The sequence below is a fragment of the Formica exsecta genome, unplaced genomic scaffold (genome assembly GCF_003651465.1).
Source record: "Formica exsecta isolate Colony F162 unplaced genomic scaffold, ASM365146v1 scaffold591, whole genome shotgun sequence".
Lineage (NCBI taxonomy): Eukaryota > Metazoa > Arthropoda > Insecta > Hymenoptera > Formicidae > Formica > Formica exsecta.
This window is the reverse complement of record NW_021853185.1, coordinates 576,321-603,524: the sequence shown is the minus strand read 5'-3', so window position 1 is coordinate 603,524 and position 27,204 is coordinate 576,321. Positions and strand designations below refer to the sequence as shown.

The following is a 27,204-nucleotide window of genomic DNA, read 5'->3' as shown; positions in this document are numbered from 1 at the left end:
TATTTCATATATATATATATATAAAAGAAATACTATGTAAAAAACTTTTTTGTTATATATTTCATTATTACGTAACAGAAGAGATAATTCTCATTTAAAAGCTCTGCAATATACATTCTCTTTCTATTCGGAACCATAATACAATTTGTAGATAATCTTGATGTAGTACAATTCTGTGTGATGCGAATTAAACAAAATAATTGCATTTGCCAGATAATGAATCGGAGACGAGAATGCTTGTTGCACCCGATTCATCCATGTCAATGGCGGAGGAAATTGAGCTTGACGATACCGACATAGTATGCTCGACATCTCCCGAGCCAGAGATATATTATGGTGAGTTTCATTAGTATCATTATGCACTATTACACTTTCAGACAGTCGCATAAATATTTGCGATACAATGTCCTTTTGAATGAACATTTTCTCGTTATATATATTTTAATTAAAATTATATTTTTTTAAGATATACAAATGTTATAGAAAAAGGCTTCAAAAATACTATTAATTACAAAGAAATAATATTATATTCTAATTAATCGTGTTTGCTTAGATAATTTTTTTGCCGCTTGATGTAGATAATCACAGAATTAGGAGATGGGTATCAATGCATAGAATTTTAATTAAAATATCGACTTATTTATCACGTGACAGATTTATTTTTCAATACAGTCCGTGCTTTAAAAGTCCATACTTTTATAGATTTTTGGAAAAATAAATTTGCTTATTGTGTGAACGCCAATACCAAAGTTTGCACATTATACAGGTGTATAACACCTGTATTTGTTTTGTTAATCGCCTGAGTAATAAAGACATTTCGAATGAAAACAGATGAAATAAAGATTTCGCGAATATTTGAATTCATCGATAATAGCCATTGAAGTTATTACAGCCGAGAATGCCGTTCTTGTATCGCGTTGTGGAAATACTTAATGTACATATTTATTCCCTCAAATTAGATGATTAATAAAGACATGTTCGTCGATGATAATACTGATGTTTTTAGCTTAAAATATTATTAACATGTCATACGTATCGAAGAGAAATTACTTATTGTTAGTGTAATCTTGACGATATCTGCGTATCACATATAAATCTAGTTCAAAAGAATTAAACCTGATATTTCAGTAATTCTGTTAACAAACAATTAAATTTGGGGAAATTATAATTTCTTTACATGTAATTGTATAATGATATAATTGATAATTCATATTTCTCAGAGAGAGGCTGCGATGTCAAAGAAAATGTTATCACATTTAAAGAAGTATGAGTAATAAAGATTTTTTTTTTAACAAAATTTATTCCTTTAGATGACGACTATTACCTGTCTCTTTATTTTTATATTAATATGAAGAATAAATTATTTTTTGCAATGTATTATTCATAGAATCTTGATCTGATAAATAGAAAATAAAAGTAGTTTTATTTTAATTAATGATAATTCAAGTGTGTATGTTTCTCTCTTTTTTCTTATGAGTCTCTCTTTTCTAAGATCTTCAAATATTACTTTGATCTTTTGAGCCTGTCGAGAATTATATTGCTATCCACTAATATTGCACCAATTAGCCGGCAACATGATCACAGGTATCAGACGAATTGATTGTTATAAAATTCATATGAGACTTCTCGCGATAACGAATTCGTAAGATTGCGTGGAAAGGACGTCGCCTGTGAGTTTGATCCATTACTTCCTGCAGGCTCCACGCCCACTCAATGTTCTTGCTCTTCGTTCACTATTTATCTGTCTCCTGCTAATTCTGCCACGGAAATCTGCAGCAACTCTCCTGCTTGTAATAAAATGAAAAAGAACGGAGTAAAACTTCTTTGAGATTCCTCCGAAATATTATTTGCAAAACTATAGAACTTTTATTAAAAATCATTGGAATAGTTTAAATTTAACTAAACAATATTTTATAAGAATCTTATAACTGTGTTTCGATTAAGAAATTTTCCAAGTTTCTAAAATTTCAAAGTTAAAATTTTGGAAGGTCAAAATTGAAACACGATCATAAGATTCTTATAAGACGAATTTATGTTATTGTCATCTGTTATGTATCACTATAGCTTGCTCAACACATTGCAAACCATTTACATAAAATTATTTCCGAGGATAGTTACTGTGTGTTAGTACAATCGCTGGAGGCAATATTGTCTTTAAAATATTTCAATCATCGTCCGACACGACATAATGGAGAGAACGACCTGGCTTATGTTTTTACGGATAATTAATACAAGAGCCGAGCGACTCAATTTTGTGGCATCTCGCACGCCCTCGAGGGCCTCAACGACTAATTTTCATCCGAAGGCATGTAACTTACGGCGTCGTGATTTACACACCGTAATGGCCGACGCGATAAATTCGGGATCTAAGGAAAGGACAATTCTCGTTTGCGTCGTATGTTGGGGACTGAGATATGTGGGACGTCGCGTCCAACTACAAAGCCGTCAACGCGACACGTAAATCTTTGGGAGAGAACATAAGACATAAGGAAGAAGAGATGACGCGAGAGAAAAGCTTCTTCTTGAAAGAACCCATTATGATTTTGAATAATAATTTTGCATCTATATGTGACCATTTTCCGTATAATTTTACTTTCAAATATTATCTGCCGAGATATTAATGACATAAGATAGGAAAAACTGAAAAATTATTATTCCAATTTTTAAAAATGATAGATTATAAATTTTTGTAACATCTTTACTTCCTTAATTTTTTTGATAATTTAAGTAAGTTTACTATTCGAATATTAAGGTCTTAATTAGCAACAAAAGACCTATTCGTAGAACCATCTTCGAGGCAGATTTGTCAATCGTTGCGAGTCGCGTGCAAATTAATTATTTTTACAGTTGATCGCCAGCATGAAATGACCAGCAATGTCAGACGAATAAGATTTGGCCGCGCTTTATCGCGCCTTTCTGCTCTCGGGCTATTCGTCACCGAATAATTAGGAGACAAGTTCGCTGTGGCTCGCAGCAATTAGGTAAACTAGAAGGCGTGGTATTCTATTTCCGCAACGTCCAACGTGCCTCTGTCCCTCGAGTTTGGCTCCCCTTCATCCTCCCTGTCGTCGGTTCCTTTTTGCGGTTGCTTCCTCTACATCAATCCTTTCCTGCTCCTTTCCAGAGCTCGTTCGTCAATGCAACCGAGTCAGAAACTCGACGACAAATGAGCCGTGCGAGACTCACCCCTTGCAGACTCTTTTCTTCTCCTTCTTTCGACGTGCTTCCGGTTATGAGCAGGTTGTGGTGATCTTATGCGTATTGCGTATTGACAAAGAAGTAAAAAAAATTACTAAATGTTCTTAATTTATATATTGATAATAATCAATAATCTTATTTTGCAGTAGTTCTAAATTTTTATCATTGTATTCTTAAATGAACGATATATCGTGAATATTTAACTTAGGTTCATCATTATATCAATAGTATATTTATAATACTTGAAAAAAATAATGTTGATGATTTTAGATTAGAAAAAGCAATTGGAACATTTTCATAATATATTAACAATGAGCATAAATCATGTTCAAATATTCTCTTGAAAGATATGACAGATGCGAAATGTTAACGCTGTCTCAACAGCTGACATGATCTTTTAAAAGTGCGAAATGTGGAGGCGTTTGCATCGAAGTGAATTACAGATGGTACAGTTTTAGCTGGTGATGCTGCGGTTATAGCGAGAAAACGCGAGAAACACGACAAATACGTCGTCATCTAACAATCAGTAGCCAGTAAACGGCACTTTTCGAAATGATTTCGCCGTGAATAGCTTTTTCGAAAGATTTATTATCCTTGCAATCGTTTTCTCTAAATTGCACATCTTTCGCTTCGTCGACGTTGAAGAATTATTTAACAAACTATTCAAAAAATATTAAAATTATATTATCGTGAATAACTGTAGTGTAGTGTTTTCAGCGTTAGTCGTAAGCGTGAAAGTTCGGTCGGCGTCGCGGTGTAACGCTTTTTCGTCAGATGACGAATGGGCAGATAATTAGAAGATGATCCTCCGACGCTTAAGAGAGCGCGGTCTTGTTACCAACCGCCTAAAAGCGAGCCCGAGGACATTCTTCATGACACGCGGCGCAACGTCGTGTACGACCGTGCTTGTAAGCCGGGATAAATATAAATATAAACAACTTTGACGGACAAAAAATCTTGAGATTGATGAGGAAGAGGATTCCACGGTGATAATTGGAGCCCCACTCGTATTTAGCGGCATGATCTGATCTCTTGAATAATCTCGGGCGCGTTAACTTCATTCAGAAGCGATTAAAAGAATAAAATATGGTGCCCCGAAACGAAAGCAACGGGTTTCGAGTGAATAATGACGTGATTTCGGTGCTCGTATCAGTTAAACTACGCTCCAGCAGCCAGGATACTTTCTCGTTTCCATATCCAGCGACTTGCGCTTTATAATTTGCAGTTACTTCATCAGGCCGTGTTTGACAGCTTACTTCCGATATACCGGTTCGATCATTAAAAAGCATTTACGTATTCGATGATTAAGGCCGATTTATGTCTTTATATACTATATCATTATATCGTTAATACATGCGATTGTGGAATAACTTATAGAGTATATTTCAGAAGACGTGTTGTTGTTTATGTTGCTCATCGTATTATAAGATATGGGATATTGTTGCAGAAGCGTGCACCAGCAGTAGTGGTGCAAATTCAACCACGAGCGCGGACAGAGATATTCAAGAAAAGACCGCCGCCGCTATTAGTGACGACGAAAGGAAGAAAAGGCCACGCACGGCATTCACCGCTGCGCAAATTAAATCTTTGGAGGCGGAATTCGAAAGGAACAAGTATTTGAGCGTGGCAAAGCGGCTGCAGTTGAGCAAAAACTTGAAGCTTACGGAAACGCAAGTAAATATCTTAATGTTGATGTAAAAAATAATTCCCTCTTTTTTAAAAGATTTTATATATTTATTTCATTTTGACTTAATAATAAGCGACAGCTGTGTCTATCTCATTTTTAAAAGCACTGGTAACAGTTCTCCAATCATTCTAACGTATTCCAATATCAAGTTCTTCCGTGCCATAAACATATATAATTGGAAAAGAACACGGAAAATTGGAGAGCGGATATACCCAAACATAGGATATTGCATTCAATAAATCGCGATAATGTCTCCTACTTCCGTAGACCTTTTTTCAACACCTGAAGCAGTTTAAGTTCCTTGTACTCCGAGTTCCTTAAAATCAACTGACTCTAAATTATGGACCCATGGAGCACCATATGTGTAGGCGCCAGATCGTGGCGCCAGGGGGAGGATCGTCCTTTAAAACCAATTAGCACTTGCTCACCCTTCCTTCTCGCGAACTGTTACGGAAAGAAATTTTTTTCTTAAGCACTTAATTTCTTCTTAAAGATAGTTTTTTTTATATATTCAACGAAACCAGAGAAATCAGCTATATAATTATAAAAGACAGATGTTGAAAAACTTCATGAAAATATTTCATGAAATTTCGAGTTGTATGTGTTTGGAATTACCGGCATAAATTATCAAGTTAAATAAATGTGATAGTTCAATTTCATAACGTATGAAATGTATTCGAAATAATCTTTGCATTATTATCGGTCTCGCTTTTATTTCAGCATCGAATGTAATCTCGCCGCGAATCTTCCACGAGCACATTATTTTCTAATATTAACCGGTCCGCACGATTCCTCCGCAAATGCGTGGAGTGCGTCAGTTACGTAAGTCTCCGTGCATTTTGTAGCGTGCGCTTGATATTCGCCCGTGTGCTTTAAACTAATTAATTTACGACGAGCACCCAGAATATTCGCCATCACGGAGATTGCGCCATGCCTTCATCGGTCGGTTGCTTGCCGGCAATAATTGCCAGCGCCGGTCGAAATATCGCGAACGAGCCGAATAATTATCTCCGCGATCGCGGCCGAAAGGGAGGAACGATCGGACGACAGTTTGGAGGCAAAGAGGGAGACGCGTCGTGCCGCAGACATAACTGTCACAATATTTCTCAGAGTTAACGAGCCGGTTCGGGAGGGCTCCCTTTTCTCCCCTTCTCGCAGGCTATCTCGTATGTTCCGTTGTCGCGAGGTTTGCATCCGCCGCGGAACGAAATGTACCAAACGACGGCTGCTGCGCGCCGTCGAGGCGACGAACCGGAGAGGCGTCGATTTTTTAATTAGAATACATGGCTGGCTGTACGTCTGCGAGCCGCTTTTACCATGAACCAAAGGGATTCGTGGTTTTTCTGTGGGAAATTTTGACCCGCACAAAGAATAATTATTTTTTCTACGATATATCCACTTTGAGATCGGACACTATAAAAAGAAAATGTATTAGCGATTTTATGACTAAATAGATTTAATAATATTAAATAATTAATTACATTTCCGAGCAATACTATATTGATTAAGTATTCATGAATTAACATATATTTGTATAATTGAATTATCATTGAATATATCATTGAATCTTTAATTTAAACTTGAATATGCGATTAATATCAATCTCGGTTAATTTAAAGACTTTGATTAACTGATAAGTTCCTATATATTTCGCAGATAAAGATATGGTTCCAAAATAGACGGACCAAATGGAAAAGAAAGTACACTAATGATGTCGAATTATTGGCTCAGCAATATTATTCCAGTCTAGGAATTCCAGCTCCACGACCTATTTTCGTTGGTGATCGCTTATGGTATAAATCTATGAATATATTAAGAAATGTATTATTTTATTACTATTAAAAAGCCTTCTCCCCCCTTTTTCTATAAAAAATATATTATTTATTATTCTCTCCGCAAGATTTTATTGCTAGATATATGTATTTGAGGCAAAACACTGTTTTTTAATATATACTAGTTAAACATTTTACGCTCTTAACATAAACACACACCCATATACGGCACTAATATATGTCTTTCCGTAGGTTCTTCAATTACCCGGGACAACCACAATCGGGAGTATCATTGATCCCACAACATTTAACACCGTTGGCCATGCCTCCTGCATTACCCATTATTCAACCATTGCCCAGTAATTTGTCAGCGAGACAACAAACGTCTATTTTCCAAAATATACCGACTAATTATCTCGCGCATCATCTTACTCAAAGATTGGACTTCAGGCATCGCGATCCTTAGTTTCAGGTAAACAAGTGTTATCAGTGACGGACAATATAAAACGTTAACAATTAAATTATTTAACATGCCGTATGATATTAAATTAATGAAAAATGGAGATGTATTAGATTATAATTTGAGATTTGTGAATGTATTACGATTAATTTAAAAAAAATATGCGCACATGTCTCAATAAATTGATGCGAGATTCGATCGTGTCCCTTGATAGAGTAGATGTACCCGTCGTGAAATTTCGCAAAATTCCGGAATATAAAACTTAAGATAAAGGATAAGGTAAGAATTAGGTATATTATTACAATAAATTTTTATGACTATCGATATTTTTTTATGTGTGCTTTTATATATTAAAGATACATGAGAAGAGAATATACACACAAAATAAATAATTATTTAAAATACTATAGTAGTTATAAATTGAATATATGTACGATATTTATATATCGAGATTTTACCAAAAGAAACACGAATAATATAATAATATTTACATTTTAGATTAAATGCAAATAAATAACAGCACTGTGTAATATCCTATTTATTACTACCAAAAAAAAATAAAAAACAAAGCTGTAAAATTATTTGAGGAATATACATGGGTTATAAAGTTATATATACTACAATATAATTTATTATTATGTAAAATGTATATATATCATCCTAAAGCAGAGGGAGATAAGATTTTATTAACTCCTAGTATTTTGTCGTCATAGGCCGCCTGATCCTGAATAATTTTTGCATATTTTTCATTATCCTGTAAATCCTCTTCGTCTAGCATTTCCTGCATTCTCTGCTTATATCTAAAATTCCCTAATCTTGTACAAACAATCTTCTCTAAAATATGATAATGAACATATAAATGCACTTACATTTCACTATCAGGATTATTTTCCTGATTCCTGCATTTATCCAATTTTTTCTCCAAAGCTTTTATCACTTCTCGCGATGGAGGTTCAACGCATTTAGCCATTGAACGTATTTCTATAAGAATTAATTTGTGGATATAGAAATAGCCTGTATCATAAAAGCACATACAAATTTGTGCAATATAAAATGAAATTACTTCGCACTGCCTCTATAATCCCTCCCAATTGCTCTCTTGAGAAAAGTATGTCGGTAACATAATTATCTAAGTTTGCAGAAGCCCTGGATGCTGCATGCAGAGTTGCAGCCAACGCAACTTGACTTGGAGCATAAAGAAGAACACTGTCTGTGAGGAAAACTCTTTCTAAGAATTCATCTATATATGGCCTTAATTTTTCAGGATTTTCCAAGGATGTGTACCTTGTCTAAAAAAACATACGTAACGTATTTATTCCTGTCTTATGGAAAATGAAAAAAAAAGAAAAAAAAAATCACCTTTATATCAATCATAAGTCCTTCCACAGGTCTAAAAGGATTATGAATTGTAAGATTATAATTTAAATGTTGCATGAGAAGCAATTCATTATTAAGTATTATATCAGATGCTTTATCCCTATCTCCCTTAATATTTGCTACAAATTGAGATATGGAGACATTAAATTCTTCGACCTAAAAATCATGGAATTCGTGTAAGAAGATTCAGATTACAGATATCGTGGAAAATGATATATCAGGCAGAATAATTACTTTGCATGCTAGGTAAACGCAAGTAACCAAGATTTCTTTCGGATGATAATCCATCACACTGTTCCTAATGTAGAATCTTTTAAAATAATGTAAGGCAGTGGCTATAGTAGCGCGAGGCATTGGTGGGTTAAATCGACGACAGAAATCTCTTAATTGTAATTCATAGAAACGTAGTAGCGTACGCTCCTCTGTGTTCGAAAGAAAATATTCCTCCCTTTGTTCTGGCTATTATAATAAAACAGTCATAATTACGTCGTGCACAATAAATTTTTGATTGAATAAACATTTGGTATTGCAGATAATTGTTGCAATAATAATATTACATATATACTTAATACTAATATTACACATATACATAACCTATACATAACTTCAATTTTCGACATCAGTATTTCCACTCACAAATCAGTATGCATAGAATTGAAAACGTAGTTAAAAAAAACGATAGTCATAAAATTTATTGGGTCGAATAATTTATAAAAAAAAATAGACTCACAGTCATGTTAATTCCATGTTTCTCAATAAATTCAGCATTGTTTTTTTCCCTCAATATAGTCAAATCATTTTCATCGCTGTACATCCAATATTTCTTTTGCGAGCTCTGCGGAAACATCTTGATAATGCTTGATTAATGAAAAAAACAGATTTATTTAATTATCGAAGTTCACATAACGCGAAAAATGACGTTCAACTGAAATTAGAAACTGAAGTCACTGAAAGCACTCGCATATAAACACACCGTTTTATTGGGAACACATTTATCGTTTGTTGAATAGGTAGGAATTTGCTGAAAATTTGAGAAACTGTTTGAGGAAATCGATTCTAGAGTGCAGCATGAATCATATTTTCAAATTCACGCTACTCTTGTCCGTTGAAGTCAGGGTCTTCTCTCATTCGTGTAAATATCCTTGCGGAAAAAGTACGTACACAAGATATTTGCATCTAAGTTTTAATATTGCATCAGGTATGTGCATAAACATTATATAATTAGATCGTAATACAAGAAAATTTGTATTTTATATCTCTGTGTGTGTGACACACGCCGTCATTATTGAAGAATGTATTACTCATGATTAATCCAATACGCATATTTACTTATACATACGATTTTAGAGAATGAAAGACACATTTTTATATCTTTATATCTCTAATCTTTTTATGATATCTTTATATCTCTTATATATCTCATAATTATTACATATCAAATTTACAATAATCTGATAATATTATTGTCATATATAGATCTCGTGCGTTTTTAATAATCCTAAGAAAACATATAAACATTAGCTGTAGTAATTAAACGTTATATTAATTAATCGCGATAAATGGAAATTTAAATGCAGCGAGTCAATAGTTATCTAAACGTCGTGCTTCGAGTCAGCTGCAACACTTGCAACATACGTCGGTAAAGGGTTGCCGCGTTTTCTGGCAAATATAGCGTGTACAGCGCGGGGGTAATAAACAAGATCGCGGGACCGGTCGATGGTGGGGCATGATGGGGGAATAACGGGGATGAAGAGAGGGAAGGAGAGACGGGTGGCCGATTTTAATATGGACGCCCCCGCAAGCGGTTGTGCGTCCGATCTGAGTAGGCGTTCCAACGACCCTTTGTCAACCGACAACGCCGCTGCATCTTATCGCGATCGCAGTCGGGGATCTCTCATTCCGCTCTTCTCTCTTCTCCTCCACCACGTTTCTCGGGCCCTCGAGGCCATCGCTGTCGCTGCCGCTTGTTCAAGCAGAGAGACGCGTCGTGTTCCTTCTTCTTCCGTTACATCGACGGCTATAACTCTTCGCGTCGTTTTTTTCCAACGTTGGTTTACGTTGCCGCGACGTCGACGTCGTCGTCGTCGTTGTTGTTGTCACGTGGCGATCTGGCCCGCCGGATCTTCGCCCGGTACGCGTTTGCGATCTCGCATCGATCGAAGATAGAAACTGGTTCAGATGCTTGTCAAAGATTTACATACGAGAACGCAGCTCGCGTGGGTAGAGGCGCAAGTCTGATTTACGAGTTTCGAAATTTTTTGAGTGGTTAATTGTATTCAGTAGAGAGAGAAAAAGAAAAGCAAAGAGAAAGGCAATAAATTAATATTTATATGAATGCGATTATTCCTGATTTATATTTAATAAGATAAGAGATTGTAAATCTCTTTTTTTTTTTTTTTTTGTACATACAGTATAACACAAATAGATATCTTTAATTCTTTATTACGTCGATACACTAATAAGCATTTTGTTAATTTTTTTTTGATATATTCTTATTATGAAAAAACAAACTGATATAGCTTTAAATATCTGTAAAAATATGCTGATTTGTTTTCTCGCGACGCATTTTCTTAGCATTACAATGCACAATTGCCATTTATATCAAGGATTCCCTTTATCAATTTGCTGTATCAATAATAACGACGCTAAGAGCTCTCTCTCTTTCTTTCTCGAATTTTGACTGAAGTAAAATATCGAATTCGAATTTACGAAATCTAGTAATCAACGGCATATTCGAGGAGTTTAATTTCCGTGAAGATTCCATGATGGGCGCCCTCCGAAAGTGAAGTACATCCGCCATTAATCTAATATTGCGGTCGCCGCCGCCCTCGACGTTGCGTGCCGCAACCTGGCCGCGTCAAGCTTCGCTCCCTTTGTACGAATGGAGTCGCGGTGAGAGCACGTGAACGTACACGTGCGCACTGTGTACACATCGGCATCGACGACGAGGAAGAGAAAGAGGACTGGGCGGAATGGGCGCGATGTGCTCTGGTCGCACTAATGCGAAATCAATGCCCGGCCTAGCTCGCGAGGTGTGACGAATAAAGTGGATTACCTTCGCACCTTTCAGGCACGCCGCAATCAAGAGGAGAACTTTCCAGCGAATGGCAAGAAACTAATAAATTACCATTCCCTCGATGGCTGCAACAACATGGACAGCAGTATGGACAGATATTGATGTCAGTGATTATTGTTAGGGATGTTTGCGGAAAAAATGAGTGTTTCGACGTATGGTTAATGTTGGCGTTGTCATATATCTTGTCTCTAACTACGGTATTATACGCGAATGGAATAGATATAAATGAGCGTACTTTTTATAGGCCTTTTATTAGACGAACGAATAAATTGGTGAGATTTAAATAAATTATATCAATTTGAAATTATCCCCCTAAGAGAGTGCATTACTCTATCGTTTATATTTTGTTATTTTTATATTTAAAGTAATTAAAGCGCGCTCGTTGTATCGCATAATTTCTAATGTTCGACGGACCTTCGCCAATAGAACCTGATCGAAGCTACGGTTCTCGCCGAATCAACACGCAAATATGGACGCGCGACTGATGCATTGCATGGTGTGGTAGTAATATCGTCGGTTAACCCGCAAAAAGATCGGCCTCACGCTCGATTTTAACACTCCGATCGGTCGCGCACGCGAGCTTCTGGTCGAAAACGTGTCGCTTGACGTGGCAGATGTCATATTTGCATAATATATCGAACCGATGATCACGATCTGTCTCTCCTTACGAATGATTCTATGCGTATGTATTTTTACAATCGCGTGTATTTTCTTGCAAGTCGGTGGTTGCAAAAAAAAAAAAAAAGAATACTCGATTGAATATCCACAAAGAACGAATAACAGCATCAACAGTATGAGAAGATAGAGTACAACTTAAAAATATGAAACGTGAATGTTTATAATTTGCTCTAAAATTTGTTGATAAAAAACCGACTTTCAATAATGAAATCTTTCAATGGGTTTATATTCGAAAAACAATGTAATAACAATAGCAATGATCGTTTGTTGTTTAATATGTACATTCGTTTTCTATATTTGCTAGCGATAATGTACATTATCTAAAATTAAATTATTTCCTGGTAAAGAAAGCGTACGCATATAACTGATTAATTAATTAAGCGGCTCGTAATTATAATAATGACGACAAAATAATTTTTTAATTAGACATGAATGTTTTATTATCGTGAAGTTCGAGACATTGCATTTGCGTGACATAACATGAGTAATACGTTTAATCCATATAATTATTAAACATAGTTAATTAATTCATTACTTGTTGCCTGAAGAGACGATATGTTTAAAAATATCCCAGATATATAGATAAATAATGATACCGCAGGGAGAATTGCCATCGTTTTTCTGTACACATGCAAGCAAATTAAAATCTATGAGCCGAGGAAACGTTTGCCGTTAAATTACGGTTAATTAAAAAGCTCATTGAAGGGAACAGTGTTCAAATACCGCGAGCACATCTCGTGTGCACAGAATTTGATGGACGCGAATAAATATCTAGATAAAAAGGAATATATAATGAGAAGAATAAACCGGCACGATGGAAAACGGATTTGTGACGAACGAGAGAGAGAGAGAGAGAGAGAGAGAGAGAGAGAGAGATAGAGAGATAGAGAGAGAGAGAGAGAGAGAGAGCCTCGTTAATTCTTTAATCTACCGTTATATTCGTGTTAACAGGCAATATTTCATGGCGGTGGCAGACATTGTGAGCGTTATCTTTTTATCGGGTGTTTCGGATAGCGTTAGTTCATTAGTGAAACGATTATATACGTTATAGAGCGGTGTCTCTACACGCGTCGTTGCGTAATAAAGCATAAATCTCTGTGTCCCAACAAACATGTACACCCAATGGAGAACGAAGACGGTACAATAGCTCGCGCTACTACAGTACACATGCATGCATATGTATATCCTGTACATGTTGTTCATTAATCTTGTCTCGAACCCTTCTTGCAACTAATCCATACATTATCCGCGAGAAAAAAAAAAGTATAATTTTTTGAATTTTTGGATGGAAATTAAAATTTGCATTATAAAAAAATCTTCCAGTTTTGAAAGATTGAATGACTTTGATGATAGATGATAGAAAAAGCTAGATTCTTGATTGAGTTATAAAAATAATTGAATTTCACGAAATATTAATCTACTCGTGTTACAGATGTGCTTGTAGAAAAATAAAATTTTTTTAATAAACAAATTATAATACAGGAATAATCACAATAATACATTTTCGCAACAATTTATTATTTAATAAGTGTTGTATGCAGATCATCTTGTACGCAAACTTCAGCGCTAGCGTTTATCGATGATATCTATGATATGAGTTACAGAGCATTTAACTGAGATTGCAAACTTAATAAAAAAAACTAAATGATTTTATTCATCAAAATTTTTTAAATTTTTATAGATAACTTCACAATAATACATTTTCGCAACAATTTATTATTTAATAAGTGTTGTATGCAGATCATCTTGTACGCAAACTTCAGCGCTAGCGTTTATCGATGATATCTATGATATGAGTTACAGAGCATTTAACTGAGATTACTGCAATTTATCAAGACTACCGTAGACTCTCGTTATAAATCGAACGATATATATAATTCGGTTTAAACCATCGGGTTGAAGTGACATCATTGACTTCTACAATGTTTTCGCGAGACAAGATTTTTTGCAAACTTAATAAAAAAAAACTAAATGATTTTATTCATCAAAATTTTTTAAATTTTTATAGATAACTATAGATATTGGATGTGGTAGAATATATATAAATATATATAAATAAACTTTATTATTTACAATACAAATAATATCGATCAAAGAACTTAAATTGCCATAGTCTGACTACATTCTGGCTTACTCTACTGGCGTATTTTAATCTGGATTTGTCGATATTCCGATTTATACATATTTACACATTTATACATATATACGTAATAAAATTATTCGACTATTGTACACTTTTTTAGCTATAAAATAACCAAATGACAATAATCAATAATTTATATAAAGAGAAATCTAACAAGCGATAAACTTGATGCAAATCCGCGCTGTCATGCGGATTTCTTCTCTTTCTTTTCATTTCCGTGATTATACGCGGTGTTACAACGCAGGCAGATAGTCGTCTCGATAATTTGTAGAATAAATAAGACGATGAAAAAAAACGAAGACAGCTGAGGGGACTACGCACTCGTTCTTCGTCTCCGGAGCGTTTTTCACGAATATTAAATCGGCTCGTGGAATCGCCATAGCGCCGCTGCTAGATACCTATCGGGATACATATCGCGGTGATCGCGCGAACGAAATGGCGCTCCCGAACCAATTATCCTCTCTCGAATATCCACAACACGGCACTAAGCACCCCGGGGCGACCGAGATGCAGATGATGCGCTGCTCCTGCTCGTTGAAGATCGGTCGCGACGATGGTCGGCGCAATGGACGGAGGGTATCTACCTATCTACGCGTCGACATGCGTGTGCGTGAGATAATTGCTCGCACGATTTTGCGTAATGCAGTAGATACAAGATTGCGAAATCTCGGGATCAGAAAAGCGAAGCGAGGCAGCGCGGAACTGAGAGTCCCCGATCTCGTAAATCAAGGGCGCGCGTTACTTGCAATAATTTCCCAGTGCTAATTACGTCGAGTAAAATTAATCTTGATTCGACGATAAGAGAGCAACAACGATAACTTGATCTTCATGCCTCAGGAGTATGTAATAGTGAAAGGTTGAACGCGCATCGACTTATCTGTCTGTTGCAATCGATAGAGCTGATTTTATTTTATTGAAGCTCTTATAGAACAAATTTATAGTGGCATGATTTATGCTTTAATAAATAATGACAATTAATGTTAGATTTTACATACAAATACAATCAAAGTCATAAAAAATAACACCGTGTAATACGATTTTTGCTCTCACAATGTAATGGGTGATATTTGGATATTTTTGCACGGCATGACCGGATTATTTTCTTTGTCAAATATTCGGCTACCAACGTCGGGCAATCATTGAAAAGCGAGTAAGAAGATCGACATGTCGACTATGTCGAGGATTCGAGGGAGATGGCAAAAGAGGTACTCGAAGACGGCTGTTCGAGCGCAACCTTCGCCCCCGGCGGGACCACGGCCGGCGAGACGCACGTTGAAACAACAAGAGGAAACATCGTCGAGGAACAGAAATGTACGGGGAACGAAGGGAGAGGAGTAACGCTCTCGGAGAAAGAGTAAAGCCGGCGGTGGGTTGTACACGGTATAATTACAGAGGGTAGAGCAGTGGCTAGACCCACTGCAGCACAAACTTACCGTTGCCCAAGGCGCCAGCATACTCGAAATCGACCGATCCCGCTGCGACTCCGGTCCTAATTCGTATTCGTGCCCCGGGTGTAGCAGATAGGATACGCCTCGAAAAACGGCGGAAGGAATCTCCCGCACTACGCCCTTCTTTCTGTCGGCCGCATTCTTTCTTCTTCGCCTCTCCTTTGCAATGCAGATGGGGTGAGCAAGAGTCTTTTGTAGCATAAAGTAACGTCTTTGTAAGTGAAAGACACATAGGAGAAAGCTTCAAGAAAAGGAGATAATAACGTAGCACAGATATATCCCCGAGAAAATTATCAAGAGTGATTTAATTATCTTAATATTTTTTTCGTATTCTTTTAATATTCCAGTGTATAATATACGCATGTTTACGCGTATATAATTATTCTACTGTTTCATCGATTTAAGCTCGTCGCGATGTTTAATCATATCGCATATCGCGAAGCGTAAATCTTAACTATCCCTCTTACTCGGGCAAACCATATCTGAACTACATGATATTTCTTGTTTTGATACACGATGCAAAGAGAAGACGGAAAGGGAACCTCGTTGCTTTCGTGTTTTTATTCTTACTCCGGCGTAATACGCGCGAACCGAAGAGTGACGACCTCGAATCCTCTAATTTCGGTTGGCCGCGGCCACCGATAATTAACGAACTATAATCAACGGGCTACTCCACGTAGGGCAACATAACGAAACGTAACGTGGCGCTCTCTTTTCGGGCCCCGGCTGGTTGGGCCCCGCATTAAGTCCTATGCACACTGGCGTAATTATGCGTGTGTACACGAGTAAACACAATTTATCAGATGTCGTTAATTAGATTATGATGACGTCTACTAATGTCACTGGTGCTGAATAAGGTTTCCAACTTTACACTCGCGAGGTAGTCGTTTGTATACGCGCGATAAATTGTCAAAGCCATTAAAATCCAATAGATTTTAGAGAAAAGATATTTAATAAAACTAATAAAAATTAAATAACCGTCACATAATTTTATATCTTTGCGAAAAAATGCTAGACGATAGTTCAATTAATTTTTCATACTTCAAAATTATGCGGAGAATAAAAATATCATTATACTCAACCTCCGAGGCTTTAAATAATATTTCTCATTTCCTCTCTTTAAGATGTTGCTGGAATTTCTACTACGTCTGATACATGAAGATGCTTTTTTTCAACGACGGATGAGAGCAGCCTAAACATTTCGCTGTTATAATTATATAGTGCCGCGAACGGGAGCTGGCGGCCTTGCGGCGGCAAAGCCGGGTGAGCGACATCGCGAGTGCGATCTGCGAGTTCAGATCGCGTGAGATGTTCCTTCGCGGTTAGGTCAGGATATACGTGCATATATACGTGTAAGTACAAAAGCGACGTACCTAAAGTGATTGACATGAACGAGAAAAAATTTATCGCCGATGGCACCTTCTGCGCGCCCATGACACCTTCTGCGCGCCCATGACAAAAAGCACTGCGTGTGAAGAACCGGCGATTTCTGACGGTGTGATTGGTGTATTATTTGGATTATAACAACTGGAGTTCAAGACATCATGCGTCCGTAACTGTAAGTAGAACGAACACTCTTTTTCGCTATCGTTATTATATGTATAGTTTTAAAAAGTGTACTTTTTTTATTATGCAAAAGAACCAAACTTTGCCACTGAATATAATCGTACAATTTCATAAAATGCAATTTTTGCAACTGTAAAGAAAAGAAATAACATCCGCTACAATATTTCGCAAAAAAATCATAAATTCTATCAATGCGAATTAATAATCAATGTTAAACAATTCGCAAATTCGTGCATTTGTGGAACAGTTTAAGACTTCTTCGTGATTTTCTCACAAATGCTACTGCTGTTTAGTATTCTCTATTCTTTACTCTGCCTGTTTTTTGCGTCTTGTAATTCTGTAATAAGTTTAACATGCTTATCTCTCCCCACCCCTTCCTGGTATTACTTCTTCCAACAAACCCCTATGTTTGTTCGCTCCCTTTTCTCCTGCGTGCATTCCCTTATCGGATATTCAAGCAAACGCTCCTTCTTTTCCTTTATCGTAATCATTCCCTAAGAAAATGACATAGAGCATAGCTATTTCGCGTGCAGTTGTTAATTTATCGCGGCTATTCGTATCGGGATCGATTCCTCTCGTCCGCTAAACTCCATCATAGTTCTTCCGCATGCAGGTTTCGGAACTGGATCGAGCATGGTAGAACGGGGTACACAGTGGATGGCGCGTACCCCGCGAGCAGAAATTATCCACTTTTGCGGTAATTCGTAGCTGCCGATGCGCATGGGGCACCACGCAAAATGGCCGCCGACTCGCGAGTCCCGATTGGTGACGACGGGGTGGGTTATTTGAACGGCGGTTGGTGGTTCAGCGTTGCCCGGCGCGAGTAATTTTGATCGTGATTATACTAATTTCATAGTATACCCCTTCTCGGTGGCTTAAGCATCGGCCGGGTTCACACGAGCAGCGACGCGAGCCAAGAGTAACAGTGCCCGTGAAANGGTTCGAAAAGTCTTCTCCGCGTCGGTCGCATCCGATTTTCAAGTTTCCGATCGCAACTGCTATCAATGAACTGCGTCAAAATCCAGGTATGTTTTTTCTTTAAAATACGAAAAAGCCATCAGACGATGTAATTTATGCGATAATATTAAGTTGATAGTTTTTTTGAGATTAAAGATCGAAAAAGGATTAAATACGAGATTATCTGTTTTATTGTTTTTAATCATCCATTTGAAACATACAATTACTTGAAAAAAAAAAAAATAATAATTTTTCATAGATACGAGTTTGCTTAGCATTTTTAACATTGTTATGTAACGTTTAACATTTTGACTGATCGGTTGTCACGCATGTGTATCAACGCGTATTCATAAAGCGTGTATTCCGTGCGACGCGTATCTTTTTTTCTTTTACGGACTAAACAGAAATCTAAGGATGAAGACTGCCGAGCGTGCGAAATAGTAATCGCCTCAGCTATTGCTATTAATGTCGGCTTTGAACTATAATTGTCTTGCGCTAGCGCAGCGTTTCACAGGCAAAAGACCCCCGTTTTGCTTCCGCCCTTCTCTCTTTACCATTTCTCCTATATCTTTCTCTCTCCATTCCCTTTGCGGTTTTCTCCTCGTCTGTTGCTTGCACTTTCTTTCTTCTTCTTCTGAGATTTTTCTCTTTCTCTCTCTATCTTTCTGGTCCCTCTTCTCCTCTCCTCGTAGGCAGCAAGCGGAGCAGCGCTGCCATCGTCGTCGTCGCTCTGGTGGGGGCTAAATTACCACAATTTTGTACTTTTTATACCGCGAGGGAAAAAAAAGAGGATAATTTTTGGTGGAAACGCAACAATTTTATCGGCCGTTGTTATGTGAGATCAGTTGGTGTCTACTGCCGCTGCGCGTTACACCTGTCCGCCTCGTACGCTTCGATCCGCAACGGGACCAAACGCGTTCCCGAATGTCACTTTGACCGGGGGCGACCCCGCGATCTCTTCAACGTCGAGATGCGCATCGATAGTCGCCATCTTGGCAACCTTGATGAATGATCCTTGATGTGGAATCCCTCGCGCTTCAACCTTCCAATCAGCCCCGCGATCGCGTTTATCGGAATTATGACAGGTGCGCGTAATGACTATTGTATATTATTTTACTTCCTTCACAGTGACATTAAAGTGAAGTGTGAAGTTTTGCACATGTGATAGTACCATACATAGAATCCATAAAATATTTATCATCCGCGAGACTTTTAGCTTCAAGATATATGATTATTCGTGCTACCAAGTGTGTGCAGCGCAGACAAACAGTCGCCATTTTGGAGAACGTTCGTTCTTTTCCCGCTAGGCGTTATATACGTTATTGTTATGTGTGGGTCAGTATTGTTGTGATAGTGGAACCTTCGATCAACTAAGATTTTCCGCATAAAATTCTTCTCTTTCTCTCTGTTAAATTGTTATTTTGATATTCTTTGCTCCGAATGTTTGACACGATGGAAATGTGCACATGTGATAAGCTAGTTGATAGATTTTCTGAATAGCTTATAGCTACCAAGCTTATACTGAATAACGTATCATATTCGTAACTGTATTGCTTCAATGTTAATATAGTGTTCAAATTTGCTCAAGAAAAATTTTTGACATTAGAATTAATAACAAAATTATGAAAATTGATAATTAATTTAGTTGGAGAATTTCCATGCACTTATTAGTAGGAATGTATTTTCTAAAATAGGTAGTTAAATATTAATTTTCCATAATTAATAAAATAATTATTTTGTTCTATTAAACGATTGATTTTAATCTAATCAATTGCGGTAGCTCATAAAACGGATCCTTCTATAGAATTGGCTGTGCAGTTTGATGGAATAGAAACAATCGGCTACTAGCGGATGATTTTTAATTACTAGTTGTCGCTACGAAAAGAATTCGCTATCTTCCACGGCTTCTTCGTCTTCAACGCGTAGTGCCTCCCCGAATGGATTCTTTTCGTGTTTCATGCCGGGGGCAGAAGCATCACTGTCCCGGAAGATTTATATCCTTAGAAGTTACGTCCTCACGGGGGTGTTCACTCTGTGCTCAAAGTTCTTTTCTTTGTTGATTATTTAGCCGTAAGCGTCTCTCTGCCATACGCAAGAATTTCGGATACCAGGTCGGCCGAAGGTATCGCAATAAGAAGGAACGAAGCCCGAAAGGCATGTCGATGATCTTTATAGCCTTTGAGGCGATCTAGATGACGTAACGTTGTTAGAACTTATCTGATCTAGGGCTGGATGCTATTAAAAACCTTGATGCTACGTGGAGGGCATTCTTTGCTTCTTCGGTCATCGAGACGAAATCGAGAATGCGCAAGGTCGATCAAGCAACCTAGATGTTGATCACGCAAAAATGAAAGCATAGATGAACACGACCGTTCTAACGAGATTTATTTCGCCGATGGTGAAATCGTCTCGATGGAATTGTCCATAAGTGTTAAAGTTAAATGCGGGTATTATCTCGATACTAAAATAATGCAAGTACCATAGGCAACATTTAGAAGCCATGTTTACTCGGCTTATGGGTTGTTAATGATTGCATGAAGACGTTACTTATTGTTCACTGGTAATTTCAGAAAGTATACAAGTCGGCGTTTAACCATCAGTTATGAAATCAGATAACCTGGAGGTACGCGTATTATAAACGCGTTATTTTCTACTGTATCATAATAGTAGTTTGTTAAGTTTTGAATATACCATGCATTGTTTTAAAGGTAATATCGAACAATATAAGAGCTATTTGAGTGATAGCCCATTGAAATTTTATGTCATTTACTGTATGTATCTGGTTTATAATTTTACACATCGTTCATAAGTGGTTTACAAATCAGTAGTCGCTTTAGATTAATATTAAAATAATTTCTAAAACTAAAAAATATTATAAAAATAACATTATTTGAGATATTAATTATTTTTGAAGCGACATAAATTATTTTGTCGTGGATCATCAATATTGCAATCTTTGCATTTACACGTGTGTCTCTTATGATTATTCTGATTTTATTAAGTTAGTTTAGCAAAAGATATTATGGCTCTCTCCCAAATTTTAGAAGTTTAAAAAATAGTATTATTGCAGAAAAAATTATGTTTGTAACTTCGCCATTAATCTATGGCAAATGTTTCCCTCGGTATTTTCTTTCTCGGCGCGCGACTTGCGCTTTTCTGCGTAAAATCAACGAGATCGGCGTGGATCAGTCGCGTTCATTATTAATGCCGAGGGTATCTATCGCTCCCGGGCTTGGTGGACCAACGTCGAAAAAGGGGGAGAAGAAGGCAATAAAACCGCAAGGGCGAAGAGGACGGAGGTAAATAACGGTGGAGGAGGCGTGGTTGGCGCGATGCGGCGCCCTCAAAGCACGGTCGTTCCTCGAGGATACATCCTTTAAGAGCTCGAGGTACGGCGACCGACGAAACTGGGAGCTGGGAGCCCCGGAGATAAGATCCTTCTAGTTATCGAACGGACTCCCGTTCTCGATCAATGTACCGAAACCCGTTCACGGATTTCGACGGTGCCGCGGGCGAGCCGATCTACCTCCCGATTTCATCTCGCGCCCGAGACACTTCAGCCTTGAACTACCACAAGGACGCTTAATCGCGATCTCGTTCATTCGGATGTCCTTGATTGATTTTAAGAAGTCCCCTACCGATTCAACTCGCCGCGCGAGATCACCGTCGGCAATTTCTTTCATAAAGCATGCGGCTACCCGTCGCAATGCTCGTTTGTCTTTCCGACGGCAAGAATGTTAGCACCTGCTACCATTCATTGGTCATCATGACCAATTTTTTAGCACTTTCACATGAATTGAATCTGATTGGAATGTAATTTGTGTTGAAAACAATTTGGACTTTTTTATTGAACGCATACGCCTAAAATTATATTTGAAAAATCTTGTAGATATTTTGATATAGAACATCGGTATCTACTGTTGGTCTCAAATGAAATGACGAACGAAATCGAAAGTCGAATTATTTGATTCCGAAAGTAGTGGCGAAGATGAAGGATGCGCGACATCCACCCATGTCCCGTTTCCTCGAAAACGAGGCAAAATACATCCGCGCCGGATAGCAGAAATGAACGAAACACGCCTAAAGCCCCGGGCATCAAATGATACCTTCGACCCGAGCCGGGGATCACTTTAACGATGATACGATGAACCCGCGGCCACGGAAACAAAGACTGAGACGTAAGAATGAAGGAATATACGTCGTTTAAGGTGGTAATTACACCCTCTTTTTATATCTCGCAGCCGTGCGGCAGATGCGGCTAATGATAGCCCGAATGTGGCGATGTGTCTCACGGCAGGAGACGCGACCCGGTTCCTCGGATTCTGGCGCCGTTGATCATCAGACATTACGGTCGGCTACCAATCGGTATCGTTGGGATATCGCGTGTGATCCCGATGACGGAAACCTTTACATGTAAAGAAATTGCCGCCGAGTTTGAAGAATTGAAGCCTCCAAATTGATGGCTGTAGATATTTTCTGTTGAATCTTCCGTGTATCTTGCGACGCGTGGACGCGCATCGCGATAATAATAAGTAGTCGATAATTCGCGACTATTAGCTCAAAAAATAACTACAAAGTAATCTCAGAACTTCCTGTAACGGATTTCGAAATTGACGGTCTTTCTCGCATGTCGGTTTCACACGTTGCTTCTAGGTGTTCGGACAGTTCTGAGATATGATTAGAATATTTAATCAATAATAATTACTAAGCTGTTGATTATTTATTTCTCTGCTGTTTTTACCGTTCTATTTTTTCCTCACATTTATGAGTTTATTATAATGTACATAAATTATGAATGACTATTTTTCTCTCTCGACTAATTAATTTTATTTTACGATTAGTGCTGAGCGCAGAAAAGCTTTTTTCCATTTCTAATAATTAATTCCGCGAAAGCAGCAATTTTGAAATACTCACGAAGATATAGAATTGCTAAACTTGGGTAGAATACAGAGGTACAAGACTCCGTTGAGTGGAATACAATGATTATAAATGATAACGAAGTATTAAATTCCCTGTCTATTGTTCATGATAAGAAACACGATCTCGCACGTAACAGCTACATCGATTTATCTAGGTAGCATCAGGAAAGAAACTGAGCGGTGTTTCGGAACATGCGTTTCACGCGAGCCACAAAATTCCGAGAAAACTATAGTATTGCGTGAAAAACTCTGGAATCCTACGAAATTCGTTTCTACGTCTCTATTACACGAGAGATTCTATCTATATGCAGATTCCAAACGTGTTTTGTCGCTCTTTGTGAAATTAAACTTATTGTATTCCTTTTGTACGCGGTTCCACCGTGACGGAGTTTGTGTCCACGAGCGAAGAAGCGAAGGCCTGGTCTTGACCCGCCCCGCGCCTTCAGCAGCCTCTAATTAACAAAAATTTTATGAGCCGCGCTACGGGTTCTATCATTTGTTTGCTCAAACACGCCGGAAGTTCAAGCTAATTGATTATCTGCTAATTTGTAACGTTGTCTGCTTAGAAGACATTGGTCCTTTGATTGGTTTTTCTCTTTTTCCAATGACATCGTGTATGGGGAGATTCGGCCAAATAATTATTAATAATAAAATTATAACGCGAAGCACCATCAAAAATTATTATTGTTATTTATTTTATAAACGATAATATATGCATTTAATCAGAAATATTTTCACACCCATAATTCTCTCTCATCTCTAATTTTTTTAAACACAACAATTAAAAAATTCGTAAAAATTTAACTAGAAGGTTTTATGTCTTAGTTTCATGTTTAACTTTAAATTGTGAATTATATTTCCGTCACAACGTTTACGAAAATTTACCAATGTAAATGTAATATGTAAATACATCATCGCGATTGATGGAACTTTCACGAGAAACAACTTTTGTACATCGCGATCCGAACAATGCATACGCGTGTTTTCAGACGCTCGACACGCGATCAATGATTGAGGCTAGGTATAAGCCAGGTGAATATACAGCTGTTCCGTCCATGAATTTCTAATGCTTCAAAAATCGCGGCTTACTTGCATGAATAATAAACGGCCGTGCGAAGTGTTCGTGTACAAGAGAGGGTCGATTGGTCTTTTTTCGTTGAGATTTTCGAAGTTTGATAAATAGATGATAAATATTATATATTAATCGATAATCATATGCAAATTCTTTAATTTAATAATAAATAAAAAGCGGAATGAATGTATATTTTAAAATAAACGCGAATAATATTTTTAAACAACAAATATTTATGACAAATTTTCCCATTAACTTATGTACGCACAAACATTTGAACTGAAACCATAAACGCGTCGACTTTCATTCACATGAAAGTAGAAGCGAGCAATGTTTACTCTTGTCTCGTTAGCGGATTGGATAATTGTATCAAACTTGATCTGATAAGGATAACATAATTTGAGGTCGTTGACTGCGCATCTCTTCAGGGCGCATTACTCACGGCTTTACAATTGTGAGATTTGTTTGTCATTAGGCTGGTTATTTTTACCTCCGCGTCTTCGGCCAAGAAAAGAAAAATAAATTTAGATTTATGTTAGATAAAATCGCACTTTCAGGGAACGTGATTGAATGTCGTTAACGATTAAATAATCATTAAAGCTTTAATCATTCGGATACCGAAGTTAGAATACATGAATGCATTAAATGCTATTTAATATGCGTCCAATGCTAATGTTTTTTTTAAACAAAACACTTTGTTCGCGTTACTATTTGAATCACAATTTTTTTCTCAATATATTTTCTTTTGTAATTTCATTATATATACTCTTATATGCGCCATTGGCATAGAGAGAGTTGATTATTTATCTTTATATATTGATGAAGAAATTATGCACCTATGCAATTTTATTGAAAATTGACTTGGATTGAGCGGCAAAGCGATATTGTTATTGCATCCGTATGATTATTATGTCTTATATGTACTATCTATGCAAATTATCAGTGATACGCAACATCTCATTACTATATATTACTATATATAATATATAATCTGTTCATTTACTGGTTACCTAACAATTTGCTACTTGCAACGTACCATGTTCTATACTGACTTAAATAAAATAGGGCGACATTAATCGTCAGACGAGGCAACAAGCGATCGCGTCTTTTGAAGAATGTAATGTCACACGTAGTGTGTACAATAATACATTTTTCGAGAACACCTCGTCGGCTTTTTGAGGTCAGAGGCAGCGTTCCATCGCGGATCGCAGGAACTCGGCGCTGACCCACTACGCGGGCCCGGGCTGCGTAATAACACGGCAGCACGAAACAAACCAACGAATTAGGTACTATCGGGTTCTGCGAAAGCGGTCGACAGACGGACGTTACCAGGACGAACGAATGAACCGAGTGAAGGAGCGAACGAACAGACGGACGAACAGACAGCTAGTGTGCGAGAGGGCCGGAGTAAGTCGAGCGGAGCGAGGAAGAAACTACGAGGAGCGAGACCTCGAAAGGGCCTGGCCTCGTGCAATTACGGGGCCTCGGCAACCCCGGCATTATCCCCAATTATCCGCATGCGTTTTCAAGTTAGGCTTTCGGATCCCCTCGGGGGCCGGGGCCCGCGCGAGAGCCACCGCGAGGCATCGCGACCCAAACGTCCATACGAGCCTCGGAGATACGGAGCACGGAAGGAGGAGAAGATGCGGAGAGAAGGAAAGATAAAGGGAAAGGGAGGGAAAGGCCGGAGTAAGTCGAGCGGAGCGAGGAAGAAACTACGAGGAGCGAGACCTCGAAAGGGCCTGGCCTCGTGCAATTACGGGGCCTCGGCAACCCCGGCATTATCCCCAATTATCCGCATGCGTTTTCAAGTTAGGCTTTCGGATCCCCTCGGGGGCCGGGGCCCGCGCGAGAGCCACCGCGAGGCATCGCGACCCAAACGTCCATACGAGCCTCGGTAAATACGAACCACGAAAGAGGAGAAGATGCGGAGAGAAGGAAAGATAAAGGGAAAGGGAGGAAAAGAGAGACTGGAGCACCGACGATCCATTATGTGGCGTCTGCCGTCAGACACGGATCGATTTCACCGTTTTGGAGCGATGTCTGGTCTTGCTGCGACCGCAAAAGCTGCGCGATCAGAACGGTCGCATGCCTTGCGGCGAGCATCACGAGGAATCTCAAGATATGACGATTTCGAAATATCTGAGTCAACATCTTAAATATACTGCAAAAACTTTAAAGTTTCTTACAACAATAAAACTATTTTATAGTATCAGAAATATTTAAATAAATAAAAAATTATTTAAATGATATTTCAAAGAATAAGATACATATTGCTAGATTTTAATAATTCTATATATTTTTTGGACAAACCATATAATCTTAACAGAGAGTTTTACAAGAGTCATCTAATACTTTACTTAATGATAAATGCTACTTGTATATATTTTTTATTTTATTTTTTACATTTTATATTTGTGTGAAAAATTTTCTATTTAAAAAAAGAACAAAAATTGACCAAATATCTATAAAATCGAGTTTACTTAATAGAGAACGCATGTCCAGGACTATACGCCACAGTCAAGCGTGCAGCAAATCGAAATACTATCGATCTATTACGTGGCATCAGACCCGAATCGATATCGATTGTTTGAACCTGCGGGTTTTTAACCGCAAGGCATGCGACCGATTCGCCGCGAAGAGTCGATGCAGAGCTATTCTGACATCCGCGCATCGAATGCCTCCGGTGTAATCGTGAAGGAAGGACGAACGGAGGAAGGTCGAATGGTCGATTACGCGGCCGTCAGGTGAAAACCGTTACCGATCTACGGAGAGTGGCTTTGATAGCTTTAATGTAGCACATCGATTATTGGATTTTCTCGAGATTCAACGTTGAAGTGTCATGAACGTA

At 37.8% G+C, this 27,204-nt stretch overlaps 2 protein-coding genes across 2 annotated transcripts in view; one reads left to right on the top strand and one right to left on the bottom strand.

Moving 5' to 3' along the window:
* LOC115242379 (homeobox protein ceh-19-like) overlaps positions 1-7,280 on the top strand; it is an 8,203-nt gene extending 923 nt beyond the window's left edge. The window contains exons 2-5 of the mRNA XM_029818613.1: positions 214-336; positions 4,646-4,872; positions 6,542-6,678; positions 6,910-7,280. Coding sequence (XP_029674473.1) covers positions 214-336; positions 4,646-4,872; positions 6,542-6,678; positions 6,910-7,123 — 701 coding nt within the window. The 3' untranslated portion in view covers positions 7,124-7,280. The remainder of the gene's footprint in view (positions 1-213; positions 337-4,645; positions 4,873-6,541; positions 6,679-6,909) is intronic.
* A 179-nt stretch (positions 7,281-7,459) lies between these two features.
* Positions 7,460-9,489, bottom strand: LOC115242378 (cyclin-H). Its single transcript, XM_029818612.1, has 6 exons — positions 9,225-9,489; positions 8,729-8,953; positions 8,477-8,650; positions 8,181-8,406; positions 7,987-8,098; positions 7,460-7,917 (listed from the first exon to the last, which is right to left on the bottom strand). The coding sequence occupies exons 1-6, from the start codon at positions 9,339-9,341 to the stop codon at positions 7,773-7,775; spliced, it is 999 nt and encodes a 332-aa protein (XP_029674472.1). The 5' UTR covers positions 9,342-9,489; the 3' UTR covers positions 7,460-7,772.
* Between the last annotated feature and the right edge of the window lie 17,715 nt (positions 9,490-27,204).